Source organism: Thermobia domestica, chromosome 14 (genome assembly GCF_964235325.1).
Source record: "Thermobia domestica chromosome 14, izTheDome1.hap1.1, whole genome shotgun sequence".
Taxonomy (NCBI): domain Eukaryota; kingdom Metazoa; phylum Arthropoda; class Insecta; order Zygentoma; family Lepismatidae; genus Thermobia; species Thermobia domestica.
Window position 1 is genome coordinate 134854218 of NC_137467.1, and position 19871 is coordinate 134874088.

General features: G+C 37.0%; 1 protein-coding gene across 1 annotated transcript in view; it reads left to right on the forward strand.

Moving 5' to 3' along the window:
• Positions 1 to 19871, forward strand: part of LOC145670724 (insulin-like peptide 7) — a 168974-nt gene that overhangs the window by 114395 nt on the left and 34708 nt on the right. The window contains exon 2 of the mRNA XM_081739503.1: positions 4242 to 4357. Within this exon, the coding sequence (XP_081595629.1) occupies positions 4242 to 4357 (116 nt within the window). The remainder of the gene's footprint in view (positions 1 to 4241; positions 4358 to 19871) is intronic.

Below are 19871 nucleotides of genomic sequence, written 5' to 3' on the forward strand. Positions count from 1 at the left end.
ATTTATTTAAAAATTAAATAAAAATGGTAATGATGCAACTGTCACAATCTATCTCTATATGAATAAAATTGAAAATGACTATGTTTGTGACTTAATAACTCTTGAACTTCCCGACCGATCTCGATCAAATTTTCAATACAGATAAGTCTCGGAAGTAGGATGGTTTTTATCATTTCACTTTGACGGTGCAACTTAGAGGAAGAGGATATATATATAAAAATGGTCGAAATGACCGATAGTAATGTCGAATCCATAGTTTTCTGGTCGCTGAAATGAACAGTGACAATTTCGATGCCGTTTAAATCCAAATTCAGCCTCAAAACTTGGTGATTGGGATATGTATATATATACAGAGCGTTCAAAAAGTCTCTATATTACACCTGAATCGTGGCAAGTCAAAGTCGCATTCAAAGTCACATGAAATAAAATTTTATGCGAAGGTTTGCAACACTGCTATATTATCGCCTTGCTTGAAGTTCCTTTCTTAGATTCCAGTCGGCAAAGTGACGTTGAAGTGATTGTTGCATCTAGTTAGCAGTCTCTGAAACAATGGTGTTAACTTTGGAACAACGAACATTCCTGGTTGAACATGTGTTCCGTGAACAAGGTGAGTACAAAAAGACAGTCAAAGATAAGTTTGCAGCTAGGTTTCCGGATACACCTGTTCCGAATCGTCACACTGTAAGGGCACTGATCGATAAATTTAGAGACATTGGAACGGTAATGGACTATGATCGAAGTGATAGACCGTCAGTGTTCGACGAAGAAAAAAATGCTACACATATCGGATGCAATGCAACGTAGCCCCTATAAACCACTTCGAAAACTTGCCCAGGAAGAACAATAAGTGTTGGTACGGCACAAAAGGTGATTCGTAAGAAACTGCGTCTTATCCCGTATAAGGTGAGAGCAGTGCAGGAGTTACTTCCTCCGGACAGTGTAAAACGAGTGCAGTATTGTGAATGGTTTACACGGTTTGTTATGGACAAGTCTGACGATGTTTTGGATATATATATATATATATATATATATATATATATATATATATATATATATATATATATATATATATATATATTTACTGATGAGGCCTGGTTTCATTTATCAGGTTACGTCAATGCCCAGAACTCACGTTTGTAGTGTGCAGAATACCTACATGTCATACATGAAGTTCCTCTGCATGACCAGGAGGTAGGGGTGTGTATTGCAATATCCAGAAGAAGAATAGTCGGCCCCATATTTTTCAGACAAACAATAGATTCAACTCGTTATTGTGAAATTATTCACCAGTTCATGGGAGAATTAACGGAAGACGAAATTCGTAATGCTTGGATACAACAAGATGGCGCTACAGCACATACAGCTCGCCAATCCATGAGATTACTGCAAGAGGTTTTTGAAGATCAAATAATTTCAAAGGGATTGTGGCCACCTAAGTCTCCTGACTTGTCTCCTCCGGATTTTTACTTCTGGGGTTATGCAAAGAATTCTGTTTATAAAGGGAACCCCCACACGCTACAAGAACTCGAAACAGCTATTCGAGATTTTGCTCATAGCATTCCACATGAACAACTTGTGAGAGTATTTGAGAACAAGAAGAAACGTGTGCAAGCATGTTTGGAGGCTCATGGGGGACATTTCCAACATTTGCTGTGAAAATGTGTGTGATATGCTACGCCCTGTACGTAGTGTTTTTATGCCATAAACTATAATAAATTTTGAGTAAAATAATTTTCTCGTTGCTTTGAATATGTGACAATTCAGGTGTATAGAGATTTTTTGAATGCTCTGTATATATATTGTAATGTTTGGTAGAGTCAAATGATAGACCGGGTGTCTTTTCCCCTTGACCAAGTTTTATTACAAAATATAATATAATAAATACAAATGTCTCTAATTCAATGTCTCTTTCTCAATGACCAAGTGAAGGAATACTAAATGTTTTGTCGGTTGCCCCTTCCACTCATGGCAGTTTCCAGAACACTTTGGCAGGTTGTAGGTTAGGCTTGGATTATAAGTTTAAGATGGATCCCTAGCCCAGTGCGACATAGGGTAAGGAGGAGGTGCTCCTAGTCCACAGCGACATAGGAAGGTAAAGGTTAGGCGATCAGTTGGTCGACTGATGCTGAGTCCCTCGGTGGTCCTCCTTTTATTTGTCCTCCTCGGGTCCTTCCGTGAGATCCGTCTGCTTTCGGTGTTCCTCGGTGTCTTCCGGGTTGGCCTGTTGTCTGCTAGGTTGTTTGTAATCATTAGCACGTGTTGAGCTGGCACGTGCGTCTGTTGTGATGTGGGGATCCTTGCAATATACAGCTGATCGAAAATGACCGATAGCAGAGAGCGCTTGACTGACTAACGGAATATATTACTATTTTTTTCTGATTTTAACACAGCGAAGCGGGTAATTGACGCTAGCATCTGATAAGCCGCTAACAAACTGTCATATTGTGCATGATTGTACACAAGGAAATTTTACAATTTGTTGTAGTTTTTTAATTTCAGTATTTCACACACTGTTTAGACTAGTATAGTTTTAATTCATACTTATGGTATTCTGTTTCACGCACATAAACCTATAAAATTTATTTATTAAAAAAAAAAGTAAATTATGCCTTCGTCCCTAGTCAATTTGCGTTTGTGATCATAAGGTCCGGAAGTTAAGGAAAAATCCTCTTTTTTTACGAGTGCTCGAAGACGAGGCTTAACATAATATATATTCATTTGGAAACATTGCAGGCCAGAAAATAGTGGATTTTATTTGGTTTTTTTTTTTTTTTACATTTTCGGCGTTTTTTTCTTTATTGGTCTTTTGGAGCTTTTTATAGGTCTTAACGTCTTTGTTCGCACTTAATCTTTCGACAATAAATTTACTGGCCATTAACTCGTTTTAGAACCCGCCCTACCTCCTTCTGAAAAATGGCTTCTAAATTATTAAAATCACTGTAATAAAATGCAAACCATAGTTTAGGACTAGGAAAGGAACAATAAATCTGTTTGCCCAGGTAAAAATTTTGCAATGAGCTGCTCCTGTGAGAGGCGAAACACAAATTTTATTTTCGTACGTCTTGCTGCTCAAGGCTCCGAATTCACGTCCGGTGGGGAAGTAATTTTGTTCTTTACACTCTGCAATTTAAAGAATAAAATATTTGAATATTTTCTTTTATTACGTGCCAACTGACACACAGATCAATTATAATTTCAGAGTGTTACGGGTCAATGAGGTGTCCTGGCCTTCTTCAACAGTGTCTGGCTTCTAGTTGTCCTCAGAAAGTGTTCAAAACGTAGGATTTAACTTGGACAATAGAAACAATATAACAAAAATGCAAATTGAACGACAAAACAAAGCATTTCCTTGATAAAGTTTCTTTCAACTGTATATTGTATACTACCAGAAGCCAGGCCAGTATATATGGTCTATTTACAGCTATAATTACTAAAATATTCTCTATGCCATCCAGCAATTAATTTATCATATACTTGTTTGGATTATATACACTAATTAGCATAAAACAGTTTATATGTATTCTTAGTACGCTGTATGCCTTTTCTATGATATATATATATTGTATTTCTGTAATACTTTACAAAAGTAGTTTTGTCAGCTTATGAATTTTCTGACAACACTTATGTGAATAAAAATGTTGCCATATGTTGTTCTTATGTAGTCCTACACATATTTCTCTTTGTCGTCGACTATATTTCATTTCTCATAATCACTTATAGAAAATTATGCCATACTTTATTACTCATTATAAGCGTCCGTTTAACAAGAAAGAAAATGATTTTGTAAAAGTAATTGTTTGGCAACTGTATATAAAAACACCAATGGTGAGTTACTAAAATAACTCATTGTAGGTTGTTGGTTTAGCAACTACAATTTTAACACTTTATACAAAATGCGATCGAGTTGAAGCAACACTAAATATGGGTCATAATTTAACATAACTTGGGTGACACAGAACGATTGTATTGTAATAAAACAGCAATTTTTTAGTGTACACCGTTGAATCACATTTTCCACACACGTTTATCAGGACATTCATTTCTCAGAGGTTGGTAAACTTCTTGAGCTACTTTGGGACAAGCCTCGAAGGTCTCTGGAAATACATAAAATTTCTCCTCAGAAACTAGAGATCAAAGGTGGCCGTACCGATTGAGCCACCGCCACTTTGTAACTTAAGTAAACAGTAATTTTGACTAATATTAAAATGTATTATAAACTTTTATTCTCTTTCTCTTTACAGATGTACTTGATTCCTTCCTTCGTGGCCATATTGTGTTTGTTTTTCAATCAATCCTCTTGTAATAGGCAACAAAACTTAATTTCCAGACAACAATGGGAAGATAAATTCCGTGCAAGGTAAACTTTATGATCAAGGAAGTTATTAGAGTAGCATTATAATAGGTACAAGTAAGTTAGAATCAGAATGCTTACATCAGATTGCTAAGATGGCAGCTGTGAAGAAAGCATAACTCATAGATTACTTACGTAGCTAATAAGGTACAATTTTCATTTATCAAGGATAAAGGTTTAGTTCAGAAGGCATATAGAAAGTGTAACTCAGAAATTATTTAGACAGCTAAAATGATAGAAAAGTTATTTATAGAATTAAGGATAAAGTTTTAGTGTAGTACATGTAAACAAAGTTTAACTCAAGACTATTTACATTTTAAAGTTGGAACTGATCTTATTTATGAAGTTAAGTATAGAATTTATTGTAACACGTAAGGAAAGCGTAGCTCACAGATTAATTACATAGCTCAGATAGTACAAATTTTATTTATGAAATTAAGTATGAAGGTTATTGTGGCATACGCAAGAGAAGCGTATCTCACAGATTAATTACATAGCTAAGATGGTACAAATTTTATTTATGGATTAAATTACATTAGTATGTAACAGGTAAAGAAAGCGTATCTCAGATATTACTTACATAAACAAGGTGATACAGACCTTATGTAAAGATAATTATAGAAAATGTACTACACAGATTACTGACATTACTAAGCTATATTATTTATAAAAATAGATATAAAATTATAGCATAGTAGTTGGCGCAAAGAAACGTAACTCATTAATTACTTGCACTAGTTGTTCTCCCCAAGCCTTTAACTTGTTGTATGCTGTAGTTGAAAATCATCCTTAAATAAAGTTCTAATTGTTTACATTTAATTAACACCCACTACCTATTTTATTTTTAATTTGCCCACCACCTTTCTTACACAAATATTAATGCTCAAATTTAAATATGGTTATGGCCTTTGTCTTAATCACCATCATCACAGATATTCTGCCATGATTGGCAGATCATTTGCCGCAACTGAAAAGCTTCCAATTCTCTACGGCTTTCAGTTAACCTCCTCATCTTCTCGTATGACTTTTTTGTTTTGATATCGTCCATTAATTGTAGCTTCCTTCGCTCCTTCCCTTTCTTTCCTGCCTCCATACCCTGTAGCACGTCCCTCATGATACAGTCCCCTCTCAGCCAGTCGAGAACAAGCCAAGATGCCGTCAAAAGAATTAGGCAATGACCGTAGGCTATGCATTAACTGCCAGAAGCGAATAATGAGCCAAACACATGAGGACGAAGAGGCTAGGATTCCCATGACCTTTCAGGTTGTTGTCACAGATTATCCCCATTCATGTCTGATATGTCAGAGCACTGAGAACCCGATAGATGTCAAGCTTGAAGCTAGAATAACTGTGTACATATACATATGTATATCCAGACAAACTTGTTCATAATTAAGGGTTCCAGAGTGTGCAAGGAACACCTCTTAAGTAATTCACTCACTCTATTGCTTGGTATTATTGGAATGACGTAATTTGTACATGAACGCACGTGAAGTTAACCAATGATTCGCCGATTTAGGGAAGTCGCATCTCAGCCATCGAGGCAGTTTCATGGCATAACGCTCCTGCCCGACGAAGAGTTCAGATCCCTTACTTTATTAGACCAGTTTAATGATTTGTATGGTCAGGTGTGCCATGGCATGTGAACGTGATACAAAGATCACGTGTAGTAAACAAGACCTTCAAATGTTCTTAATAAAACTAAAGCAAGGGCTATCTGATTCTTTTTTAAAATGTATATTTAGTTACAACAGCAGAGCGCATGTCAGCTTAATGGTTTCACGAGTGCAAAAGATACTCATACGTAAGTTTGTTCCATTGAATCCAGGGTTCCATTGAATCCCAGCGGCTATAGCTTGGGAGGAGTATATAGAAACATATGACAGATTCCGTAAACATTCTTTACAACTCAAATGACGACGGAACAGAGCAGGAAAAAAGGCAATTATAGTAATAGATGGAACATGCTTATACATACCAAAGAGTACTAATTGTAGGGTGCTAAGACAAACCTTCTCTCAACATGAAGGGCGGCATCTTATCAAGTCGATAATGGTTATCATCCCTAACGGCTACATTTTCGGCGTCCATGGTTTTTACATCGCAGATGGCCGCAATAACGACGCGTATGCCCTACTCAATCAATTAAAAAGAAAGCAAAAGTGTCTAAGAGGTTGACTACAGGACAATGACATCTTTCTCGTAGGTAGGGGTTAACGTAACGAGCCTGATTTTTTGCAGCAATTAGGGGTGCAAACTAAAATATCACATTGCCTGGACAAGAGGTTAACATAACATCCTACGGAGGAGGCAAATGAATCAGAACTACTTATAAAATGCAGATCTGTTATGACATCACGAAATGGACATATAAAATCAATGTTTACGTTTTTCGGTGATATGGTTCCAGCCCCTCATGTCTCGAATATCGGCGACTTTCCTTTACAATTGCATGTGTGCTACTAAATAAGTATCGCTCCACCATTGAAATGGCAGGTGCAACGCCTGAACTTGCTAGGAAGATGCTTGATCTGAAACGTTTTGAAAGCTCGGTTGGACAACGGAGATCTGAAACCGCTGAATGACTAGGTTCCCATGACATCAGAGCACTCGCCAGGATTTCCAGTGCTTTCGGAAATGTAATTACGCTACCTGACACTAGGAGTTTATCAGCTTACACTCGAACTACTAACGGGGGGTACTTTGTGCAAACCTCAGATTTTTTTTTTTTTTTTTTTTTTGGTAATTGATCTTCTGATCGTTTCTTTAAAATTGTAAGAAAATATGTTATTGCAAAATATGTTTAGCTAAAGCGTATACCTTACGTTGGTTCAAATTGAACGTTAGTGTGTCGCATAAAAATTGCAATTTTAAGTTGGTAGGCACAAAGTAGATGTGACTGACATTTAGAAGTGTCACTCCTAGATGGCAGCATAATAAATAATTGTTAGTCTTATCCTGTGTACTGTTCACTTCAGTCTCTGTAGATTTTTGAGAGAGTTTCTAATTCGTTTCTTTTGCAAGATAATCTTCATTTAATCTTAACAGATGAGCACAAAATACCCCCCCTTGGTAGTCCGCGTTACAAAAAATACCTTGGTGGTGCGAGGGTTAAGGTATCTCCGTCATACGTTCAAGACAAGGTACAATGTAACCCCCAATATACGTTTGAAGTTCAATTACAGGAGGCTGGTATTCTGCGTGCGCGAATGTTCTACCGGTTCTCAGGTTAAGTCAAACATCAACTTTGGATTGCATTTAGAGAACCTAGCTACATGCACCCCGAAGACGACATCGAGGAATTATTCGAAGATCCAATGTTAGGTTGGTAATGCACGTACAAAAGAGAAGCCAAAACTATTGGTTGCTGAGCACACGTTGCTAGTGTGATGTAGTACGTGGTTTACGCTGGACATATATGAAGTATTCGCTATCTCAACAGCAACAGACTTTTGTCTACGTTCCTTCATACTGCATAACGTAACTTGCCCGTTATACTCGAAGAAGAGGAGTTGAAAGTTCCGATTTTGAAAATATAAAGTTTGGACCTGACAACTGTACAGCATCATCAAAGCATCAAATCATACAGCAAGGGGAAACCATCTGCCCAGGCCGGTAGCCAGCCCAAAACTGTAGGGGGGGGGGGCAGTAGAAGTTAGGGGGGCCGATTCAACCATATTATAGTTCATTTGCAAGCCTACCTTGAACATTTTAGGAGGCCAGTAAAAATTTAGGGCAGACTCCCTTGGATACAGGCCTGCCCTAATTAACAAAAGTGCCAAGGGAACAGAGTCATCATTCCTTACTTTCCACACACACGTACCGGAAGAAGAATGACAGCTGTTGGATCGGAGGCCGGAGGTGTAGAAAAAAGTACTGTAGCAGCGTGGGGGAAGAGGGGTCCAAGTTTCCTGCTCTGGGCAATCCTAGGACTGATCTACCGACTGACGTCTCCCACACGTTTCGATTTGGGATCTTCCATTACATCACTACTGCTTTTTGTATGCCAAGTTTGCGACTGTTCCAACAAAACCCGTTATGTGATCTTTGGTTACCTTTAGAGGTCACAGGCTTGATCATAGGGAGTTGTCAACATAAAACAATTGACCAGGGGTCCTTAGCTACAACATATCCAAAACTCACGCAAATGACGAGGAAATGCAGTGATTTGTGTACGGTGTTCTCTCCCGTAACTGGAACAAAATTTTCTCTTTTCTTATCAAATTTTTTCTAGTTTGTTGTGTTCAATTACTATGACAACAGTTATGTAATAAGATTAATTTAGCTTTATTAAAGAAAGTTCCAACTACATTTGTTTTATTCATTTGCTTCTATTTTTGTCCTTTTTCCTTCACTTTTTTTTTTTACAAAAAATATACATACAAATACACATGTGCAAATTATGCTACGTTGAACACACACAGACAAACTATTGTTATTTATTAGTTTATTTCTAAAAAAACAAATAAAAATTAAGCATTCATATTTGTCAATCAGTCAGCACGAGGATTTCCCTGGATATTCTCCTTTTATCATTTTTTTTTTTTTTTTTTTTTTTTTTTTTTTTTGCTAAATTCACCAACGAAACTTCCCTACGGTACAGAAATTTCCCTGAAACTATGAACAATTCCTTAGCTCTCCCCAAAATTATTTTTGTAGTCTAAAGTACTTACACAGAGATGGCTATTTTAAATTGACTCTCAAGTATATTAATTCAATTTCAAGACCTCGTGAAACTTAATACTCTACTAATATGTCCCGTACTTGTAAGGTTGAGAATTCCTGCTACAAGCGAATGCATACTAAATTGATATTTTAGAGTCACATGTTGCTAATAACAACATTTCATGTTAATTTTTATGTTTACCTAGCATCTCAAATGTCAACAAGAGACTCTCTGCTACAAAATTACAAATATCTCAATTATCAACTCTGCACTGTTACGTTTACAATTGCTAGAAGGGTTTCACATGTTCAGTTCTTTCAGTTAAATCAATACGAGTTACAGAACCACAGGTGTGTTCTATAGAGCTAATCTTCACAAATGAAAATTAAAGAATGGTTTTTAAAGTGCATCTCTATGTTTAAACTACAGTGTGTCCAGAAAGTCACGCAGCTCAAGCTTTGCAACATTAGAAATTCTGAACCATAAATACGAACGAAATGAAACTGCCACCGAGGGAAGGTCTGAATCTGTAGATGTTTTTGAGATATAAACCATGAGGAAGGAGGGCTAGACTGTCATTCTCAAAAATGCCAAAAACGTACGAAGGATATTTTATTTATTCATTTACTTTTACGAAACATGAAAGATCACGAATTAAAGACAGATTGGTCATTGTTTCAGGACAAATGGTAATGTTAATTTGTAGACTGGGTGCGAATGTATCGTTCTGAAACTAGAACGACACATTCATTGACACGAAATGCTGATACAATATGTCCGTGATAATGGCGTACCGTAGAAACACTTCTTTTTGGTATAACGGCATAATATTGTAACACTGACGGCAAAAGACGCTGCCATCAACACATGACTTTCCACCAAGTATTCTACAGATAGGCCGTTAGAAACAAACTTGAAACTTGAATACCTGCCCCTGTCAGTGACTTTCTTCTCAATCTCAATATACGAACCATAATTCCATGTAGCTACTTATCATTTAAGTACGAAATCTTTATCGAAAATGATTTGCTAGATAAAGAATAACCATTACTATCAAGAGAAATAGGCAACAACAGAAATTGTTTATTAATGGTATTGCATACTTTATACCAATGTTTACCAATCTGTTACATACTGCGGGCCAGCACAAAATATTTGGGAGACACCATTCCTTTTTCCCAAGGCGACGCTTCATTGAATATACGCGCCACCAAATCTTTGCTCTTTTCTTAGTATCCTAATTCTTGTTTCGTGTGTCTAGGCTAATTAGGGCCTGAGCTACGAACATTTGAAACTAATTATATGAAATACGTATCTTACTTGCTGAATGAATGTGGTAACCAAAAGGTTTAAGAAACTTTTTGCGTTAAAAGTCAAGTTTTGACTCACATTCTCATGATCTGCTACATTCTTCTGCTATCTGTATACATAAAAGTAACATATCATACATTTTTCACTTCTATTCGCGAAACAAATGGAACCATACTCAGGAGCTGTCATTTAATCATTGGTTTCTGAACCAAAGTATTTTTCATTCAGTATTTTAAGCAAGAATATTTGAATGTATTTTCAGTTGTTTCTTTTTTTTTTTAAGTTTAATGATTTTCATGAAGTTACGCGGATCCCTTTGTTTTTGAGTGCATAGTTTCAAAATCTGACGCGAATTCAAAATGAAGTTTCAAGGTTCAGTATCTAGGTATCACCTAGAGGGAAAAAAGCTCTTTGCTGAAGAATGTTAAACATGGTCTTGTAGTACTGTCTTCAAGCCAGGCAACACAAAAATGATTTTGTTTTTTTTTTAAAAAATGGATGATTCGAAATGAAACTTACAAACAAATTCATGTCCTAACCAATCACAGTCTCCTTGAGTTCAATTTTTAACGAGTTTGCTTTACAAGAACTTCTTTAAATATTTACTATGTGTGTCCAAGTGTCCGGCTCCACGGGAGACAATAAAATCCCAAGAATTACTCAAGAAATCACAATCAATTTTGGTCAGGATGTACAGAGGGTCAAAAGGTACGAATCGAGTTCGTCGACGGAGGTGAGTCATTCACCAGAAGTGGTAGAAAACCAACCATTTCCGGTTTCAACTTTGACCACTATAGATTAAAAATAGTAATAGATACTGAGATTCCAAGAACATACTAAAACCGGGGGTGGCAGAAATTTACACAACTAACTAACTCTATGGCCTATGGAACCCGGAGGTTCAATACCGCGTTCACAAAAGCTCTCAACTGACCTCTATCCTTAGCCAACTGGATCTAGTTTCTACTTTGTATTCCTATTTCTGCGAGATCCATGTTAATACTGTTCTCCCATCTGCGCCTAGGTCTTTCTAATGGTCATTTTCCGGCTGGATTTCCAGTTAAAACTTTGAAAGCGTTCCTAGTTTCTTCCATTCTGGCTACATGACTTGCCCACCTGAGCCTCCTGGACTTGATGTTTGGTAAAGGGTACAAATTATGCAGTTCTTCATTATGAAGTTTCCGCCGTTTTCCATTGTCATTCCTCTTGTGTTCTAATATTCGTCTCAGGATTTTATTCTCAAATACTTTCAGTTTGTGTTCTTTCGTCAGAGTAAGTGATCATGTTTTGCAACTATACAACAGAGCAGACATGATTACCATTTTATGTATTTTAAGCTTGAAATTCCTCGACTGCTATAGAGTGAAACTGCCAATAGATACCCGAGATCTCAAGAATATATTCCATGTTCACTCTAATCTTCCTACTGAAACCTGGGATGATAGAAATCTATACAAGTAACTGTATGGCCTATGGAACCCGAAGGTTCAATGCCGCGTTGCAAAAGCTCTTCATTGGCTTCTACCGTTAGCCAGTTAGATCCAGTTTCTACTTCGTGTTCTTACTTCTACGAGGGCCATCTTAATATTGTCCTCCAATTTCCGCCTAGGTCTTCCCAACGGTCATTTACCGATTGGAACTTTGAAAGCGTTCGTACTTTCCTCCATTCTGGCTACGTGACCTACACTGAGAAAAATCCGTTCTCCGGACAGCGGTATATTGTATAAATACACGGAATAATCTTGCTTACTACAGAAATCAGTATGAAGCATTCGTTATCCATATATTACATACGCACTGCCCTTAGATGTTACATCATACCATTGCAGGATATCTGACATCTAACAGTTTCCCATATATTACATGCATATACTTATGTTACCTTCCTCAGCTATATGTTATATATGTCCATTTGTATGTGAGATCCTGATCGCCTATATTGTTTCATACGGAAACTACGTATAGATGGAACACTTAAGTATTATAAAACACGGGTTTTCAGTTATAAGTCTGTTGTACGTTAAGTCCAAAAACTACAGGAATTATGCATGTAACCTACCTTTTTAAGTACGCCACCTACTTTTTTTTTTCTCAGTATACTCACCTGAGTCTCCTAGACTTAAAGACTCTAAGGATGTTTGGTAAAGGGTACAAATTATGCAGTTCTTCGTTATGAAGTTTCCGTCTTTCCCTATTATCATTCCTCTTGTGTCCTAATATTCGTCTCAGGGTTTTATTCTCAAATACTTTTAGTCTGCGTCCGTCCCTCAGAGTAAGCGACCATGTTTCGCAACTATACAACAGAAGAGACATGATTATCGTTTTATATATTTTAAACTTCAAATTCCTCGAATGCTATAGGGTAAAAATGGCAATAGATACCGAGATCCCAAGAATATATTCCATCCCCACCTTAATCCCCCTACTAAAACTGGAGGTGATAGAAATATATACAACTTCTGGTTTCAATATTAATTGAGCTACCGATACTTGGTTAGACTTTGGAACTATTTTATTCAGAAATATGGAAAGGCTTTTAGAACGGCTATGTCCGTCTATTTATCTATCTTCATACATCAGAGAAGGAATAGTAAGAGGCAATGAGAATTGCCCCCCCCCCCCTTCCAGCTAAGAAGCAAATTTTCGATCATGCTTAATAGGAGTTATCGTTATTTCCGCAGTACTGCTTTAACCCCTTTCGTGTTGAAATTCTCCCCGGGAGAAAGCGTTTAAAATCATTATTGGTTGACAAAAGTAGTTAATTTGGCTTGGAGTGGAAGAAATTTATCCGACAAATTTTATTGTCGAGAGTCAGCTAGCAATCTTCTGTTGACTACAGATAAAGGCTGTAAACTGCTAACTGAAAGTTGTAAGTTTGTTAAGAGTGGAAGAAATAATTGCTCTGATAACAATTAAGAACGCTACGACTATATGACCAGCGACGCAACTATGCTAGTTGTCGCCCGGGGCAAGAACTTGCCTTAGCGACCCCTTTTCTGACCAACCAAACCAAAACGCTCCCCGACTACACCTGATATTGGCATCACTCAGTTAGTCTTAGGCTAGTTGAGAAAGCGTTACCCCCTGTAGCGAACGCGGCCAAAGTGGCTATTCAGTAATTTTACTTTCACCAGATGTATAAATCATACTGTGAGCCAGTCAGGGTTTCCAGGTCTTTTTGCCAGGTCCAGGTGTGTAATAGCAGAGTTCCAATACTCTGCACAAACCATCTTCCAAGCAGCTGTTTCTTGCTACAATCCCTTTGCTTGGCAACACGTCTTTCCTTTTTTCCTTCCTTTTGAAATCTTTTAAACAGCAGGCGGTCTATTGTTCCGACCCGCACCAAATACGCTCGAGCTGACGTTTTCTCAGCGATTTTATTGCTTTCGCGTTTATGATTAGCCATCTATATTTAAATACATGGTCAGCGTATTCCAAGTGTACGCATGAGCAATAAATACGCTTTGCGATCGCCTCAAATAGCCGGGTACTTATTCTCCTATACCATTTTATTCTTCACGTGGTAAAGCTTGATTTCAAAATTGCAGTGCAGAATTTAATTTTTAGAACAAGATAAAACACCAAAGTAATTACTATTTGCCAAATAATCTGAGAGGAGCATGCTTGTCATATTCTTATAGTCTTATCATAATAACAACAAATCACAATGTTTTTGAAATTATATCGGGTTGTGCATATACGTAGAATGAATCAACAGTCTATTGCTTTAGAATAGAATATTTAATATGATAAACAGTCAAGCTGTTGTCTCGAATATTATACTCGGATATTTTCAAAATATCTTAAATCGATGTAAGTTAAATGAAAACACAAAATGCTGGAACTAAAATTTAACTTTTAGGGCTCTTTTTGCCTATGTAGATTTTTACAATGTCCTAAAAGATAGCTTTAAAGCTAACTTATGCTCTATGGATATGATCCTAAGGTTGGTGAGTCGTTGTGGTCCTGTTAAGTTTCTGAGGTATTTTTTTATGATCTTCAATTTGTTAAAACTCCTTTCCTTGCCTTGTAGTGAAAATAAATATTTGTCCAGTTTTGTACCCTCCAATCCGGCGCCAGGAGCACAAAGCCACGTTTGCTCTCCTCTTAGTTACGTCCTGTATATGGCAGCCACATATACTTTCCCTCAACAGAGCCTAGGACAACCCTCAACAGAGCCTCTGAACTCGAAAGCAACTATCTTCAAGAATGGACGAGTGGAATGGAGTTAGTAGAAAAACTCAAGAATGGAGTTAGTAGAAAAACTCTACTAACTTCCTAATCAAACCTAGTTCATTCGATAAACATAACAAAGAATGTTCATGCAAAAAAAAAACAAATTAAGTGCCATGGACAACGGAGTAAGTCCCTGGGGCTGATAACGTACACGAACATGGAAAATTGGGAGAATGTCGGGAAAATTCTTTCTAGAAATCCCTCCTATCAACTTTGGACCTCTTTGAAATGGCCCCAGGTAAAAGCGTACAATCCAAATACTTTTCGAAAAATACTATACGGGATAAGAAATGACTGTACCAAGTTTCATGTTGATAAACGGAATAAATACGAAGGAAAAGCTTGTATACCAATACACGATTTCCCCTCATACCTATTCTGTCTAGCAACACAAAACTAGTTACAGTCATTTCTTATCCTATATAGTATTTTTCGAGATACATTTGGATTGTGTGCTTCTAAACAGGGTTACTCCAGAGGGGTCCAAAGTTGATGGGAGGGATTTGTTAAGGGAATTTTCCCGACATTCTTCCAATTTTCCCTGTTCGTGTACGTTATCAGCCCCAATACACAGCACCTCTGGCAAGCTTGTTTCATGCAGAAGAGAATAAACTATAAACCATGACTTTCCAATGAACAATGTTGATGCAATAGCTATTTCACTGCGAGTATACGATTTTCTTTATACTAACAGGGTCAATGCGCCCCAGGGACTTACTGCGTTGTCCATGGTACTTAATTTTTTATGTATGAACATATCTTTGTTATGTTTAACGACTGAACTACGTTTGATTAGGAAGTCCCGTTGACAGGTTCATGTCCTTTCCAAGTTTCCAACTCCTTCCTCTTCCTTTCATTTTGACTCGATTTTCTGAGAAATAGTTCGATAGTTCTTAAATTATATTTTCCAGATTTTTCCAATATTTTGGAACGAATTATTTTTTCTAATGGGTCCAGAGTTTAAGCAACTTTTACACAGCACAAGGAAGATATCTCTTGAATATATATGTTTGATTTAACATATTTACTAAAATTATTCGAGTCCCGTTATTTTAACACTTCCTTGCTATCAAGCGGGAACTTCTAAGATTAAGATGATTTTAATGTGTCTATTTTCATTAACCTAACTAGGATTATATTTCAGTTTCTTTTGTAGCCATAACTCCATTCTATCACGATGCTAACCTTAAAGTATTTGGATGAATGGTGCACAAATAATTATGTGCTGCCACAAAATATTCCCTATTCTAATACAAGGAACATAAGTACTCAATTATTTTCACTTTAAACTAGTAAATATAAAATAGTTTTCATTTTAAAAGCATAATATTATATATAGTCCAGGAGCATATGTCAATATTTCCTATTAGTCCGTGGGATTTTAAATGAAGGGATGTTGCGGGTAGGTGGAATATCTTTATTAGGAGGTACTTAATCATGTGCACTGAGAAAAATCCATTATCCGGACAGCGGTATATTGTACAAATACAAGGATTCGTTATGTTTACTAAGGAAATCTGTACGGAGCGTACTTTATCCATATACTACACAGGTACTGCCTTTTACCCGCTTAGATATTACATCATTTCGCTGCAGGATGTCTGACATCTAACAATCTTCTGTATTTTACATACATATACGTATGTTAAGTACTTCAGTTATACGTTATATACGTCCATCTGTACGTGAGATCCAGACCGCCTATAGACACTCTTTCTTTCGCCATGGCTGACGTCATTGAACTAGCGTCTTTTGCTTGCGAAACGAGGTTGTTACAATCGGAAAAGAAGAGAGGAAGGAAACAAAACCTGGGTAAGTGCACTAGTTAACTATTACTTTAGTTAAATATTCCATTAATTATATATTCTTTTAGTGTAACTTGCTTTAGTATAGTACTAAGTAAGTAATATAGTTTATGACTACAACTCGTTAATGATTGAGGAGAATGGAATGGGTGAATCTGAATTTTGAGAAATCTTTGAATATTAATGTTTTGAAACATTTTACGTTACAAGGGAGCAAAATGAATGTTATGTGTTTATTCATTCCGTTTTATATGTGACGATTTATTACGTGGTGCAGAGTTACTACAGGACTGCTTAACATAATTGCTAAGAAACCGTTTTCAGCGCGAAAATTCCCTTGTGTAGTGAAGATTTAGGCTTTAGGTCTCTGGGCTTTCGGCATCAATGGCCTTGTTAGCCCGTCACATATGAGGGATGACGTCCCTCGATGAGCACACTATCCGGGTAAAGGAAGGGAAGAAAGGATTGGGGAAGGAAGAAAACGGCCTGGGACCTATATGTTAGGTACCACTCCGGCATTTTCCTGCTGTGAATGAGGAAAACCCAAGGAAATCTCATTCAGGATGGCTGGACTTAAAATCTTTTGATACTTTTTCGACTGAGGAAATCGATCCCCAACGGGATCGAACCCGGAACCGTTCGCACCGAAGGCGAGAGCGTTAGCAACTACGCTACGCGGGGCCACTTGTGTAGTCTAGAAAACTCATTTTTATTAGGATATTTGCATTATTTTTTTTTACTTTTAGTTTAACGCCCCATGATTGTACATAAACGTAAGTGAGAAGGTGACGATGAGATACATGATAATGGTGGAATCAAGAAAATGTAAGGAAACTGGAAAGTCTTAAGAATAACCACACCTACAGTGTTCACCAAAAGGCTATTTGTCGGGAGCAGGAATCGAACCAGGGACCTAACAGGTCAGAGGTAAGCACTCTACTACAGAGCTTTCTTTTGTTTAAAGAACTTGTTTACATTGAAATATATATATTTGACGAAGATATTGATATATTTTACAGCCTCACTCAAATTTAAAAAAAAAAGTAGTCAGGGAGAGCTTACTTGTCAGGTTTTTATTTTTTAAATTTAATTTGATTTGATTTCTATTTATTTATTTTTGCTTGTTATGTTCCCTAGTTAATTAATGTTTGGGTTACTGAGAATTAAAACCTTTTTAGTATTATTGTTATGGCATCACTTTGGAACCAAAAAGTTTGAATTTTTTTTTTCTTGTGTTTTCATATAGGAAGTTGGTAAGTTTGTGCCTTAGCATTGGTTTGGTTTCTACTGTAGAACGTAATTGAAGGTCATGTTGAGTTGAGTCTTGGCGGGTTTGAGTTCGTGAAGTGTCAGGCACTGATTGTGCCCCTGTCTTCTGTCTGTGATGTTTCCTGGTTTTGGGCAGTGACGTATTTATGTTGAGGAGTACCAACGCAGGCCGCGTAACTACAACACAGCTTCAACAACTACGAGTGCCAGGCGTTTGAATTTCACCCTTCGTTCCGGCGTGAGTAATGCAGTATAGTACTAGGTTCAAATTCTATGGCTGGTAAAAACGGTATGGTAAGAAACACAACGTAATAGTTATTAGTTTAATTAGTGTTTCTTCATAGTATTGTTTCACTATTTCTAGAAGGAATTAACTATTAACGAAGTAATGAATAAGCAAAAACACACTTTGATTGACGTTTACGATTTCTCATACTCCATTGAGGATGTTTTGATCCTCAGTTGCGCAAACATCCAGTGTGCGTTTTTTTTTTTTTTTTAATTTTTTGTTGCTTACACTGCCTTACAGATGAGGGTTATAGTTAAGGAGCCGTACTTCCCATTTAGGGAAGGACGAGAAACGCCATACTTTCAGGAATTATTCATTGACTATCTAGGACAGCGTTTCCCAACCGGTGCGCCGCGGCACACTGATGTGCCGTGAATGGGCCGCTAGTGTGCCGCGAGGAAGTCGAAGCAAATTATTAATTCTATAGCAATCAAATTGCAAGACGAAGGAAAAATGTATATTTTTATTTCACATTACTATGAACCTCTACTATGAATCTACAACTTTAAGTTTCATACCGTGTTACTTTTCTGTACATTTTTAATGTTGAAAATATATATTGGTTATCATTGTTGTGACTATTATTGCTTCTTTATTGTTGCAGACTATTTTGTAACTTGAAAATTTAAAATAACATTCAATCCTTTCGACAAATTAAATACATTTGTATTTTAAAAGTAAAAAAGATTTGTTTGTTCGTTCGTTATTTAGTGATCTTACTTCTTAGTGAAAGGTTGGATACAGTTTTCGAACAAGAAAGCTTAGTTTTAAAAACCTGAGTCCAATATTTAATTGCAATTGTTTTATATTTTTAAATTAGAATGAAAAATAAGCATAATAATTTACCACGGGGAAAAAAACAGTGATTGAGCTTTCTTCTCTGTGAGAAGGAGATCAATAATCGCAGAAAAAATACTAGTTTTATATTTACAAATAATAATATCTATGAGTGCGCCGCGAGAATTCAAGTTACATCCGTAGTGTGCCGTAAGTTGAAAAAGGTTAGGAAACGCTGATCTAGGATGTTAAAAAGCAGGTAATAGACTGAGTTCTTGCCCTTGTACTTAGGGTGTTTAGGTAGTGCAACAATAAGATGTATCCTCGTGCACGGGAGATGAGAAGTACCTGTTCTTAACTATTACCCAGATGGGTTCCCTCGTGGCTAAGTGGTTAGTGTACACGCCTTTGGCGTGGGACACCCGGGTTCGATTCCCGGCCGGAGCTTATGTGGTTCGGATTTCACGTTAATCTGTAAGTCCATGTCTCATACAGCCTTGCTGCTGAAAGGAACGTTAAAATCAACTCAGCACTGCTTTACAGATGCAATTGTTCGATTCCGAGTTCGAATGAAGCTTTTTACGGGCAGGGGGTGACTTTTATATATACAATCCAAGCATTTTAGTTATCAGTCAGTGATGTAATATATATATACAGTAATATATACTGTAATATATATATACAGTATATATATATATATTACAAAATTGAAAGTGACTAAGTTTATGACTCTCAATCTCTTAGGGCCGCGGTGGCTCAATGGTAGAGCGTTCACCTCTGGTGCTTGGGGTCCCGGGTTCGATCCCAGCTCCCGCCAAATGAACTTTGTGGTGAACAAACACCGCGTGCGTGGGTTTCCTCGGGATTTTCCCGTTTCCTCCCACTTTCTTCATTCCACCATTTCATTCATTGCTCATCATCACCGTCTCCTTTAGCCTAACCGGCATAACCGTGAGACATAAAACTCAAAGATTTCATTTCATTTTCATTTCCATTGTAGCTCTCCCCGCAACCAGTGTTGCCAAAATGTTGACAATAAGTTTGCGAAACGAGAGGTGGCGACTCGAATTTTGGGTGAAAAGTCGCTATAAAAAATAATCGAGAAATTCATTGTCTATAAGCATTGTTTTAAAGTTGTAGATGTAAACTAAACAATATGTTCTACTC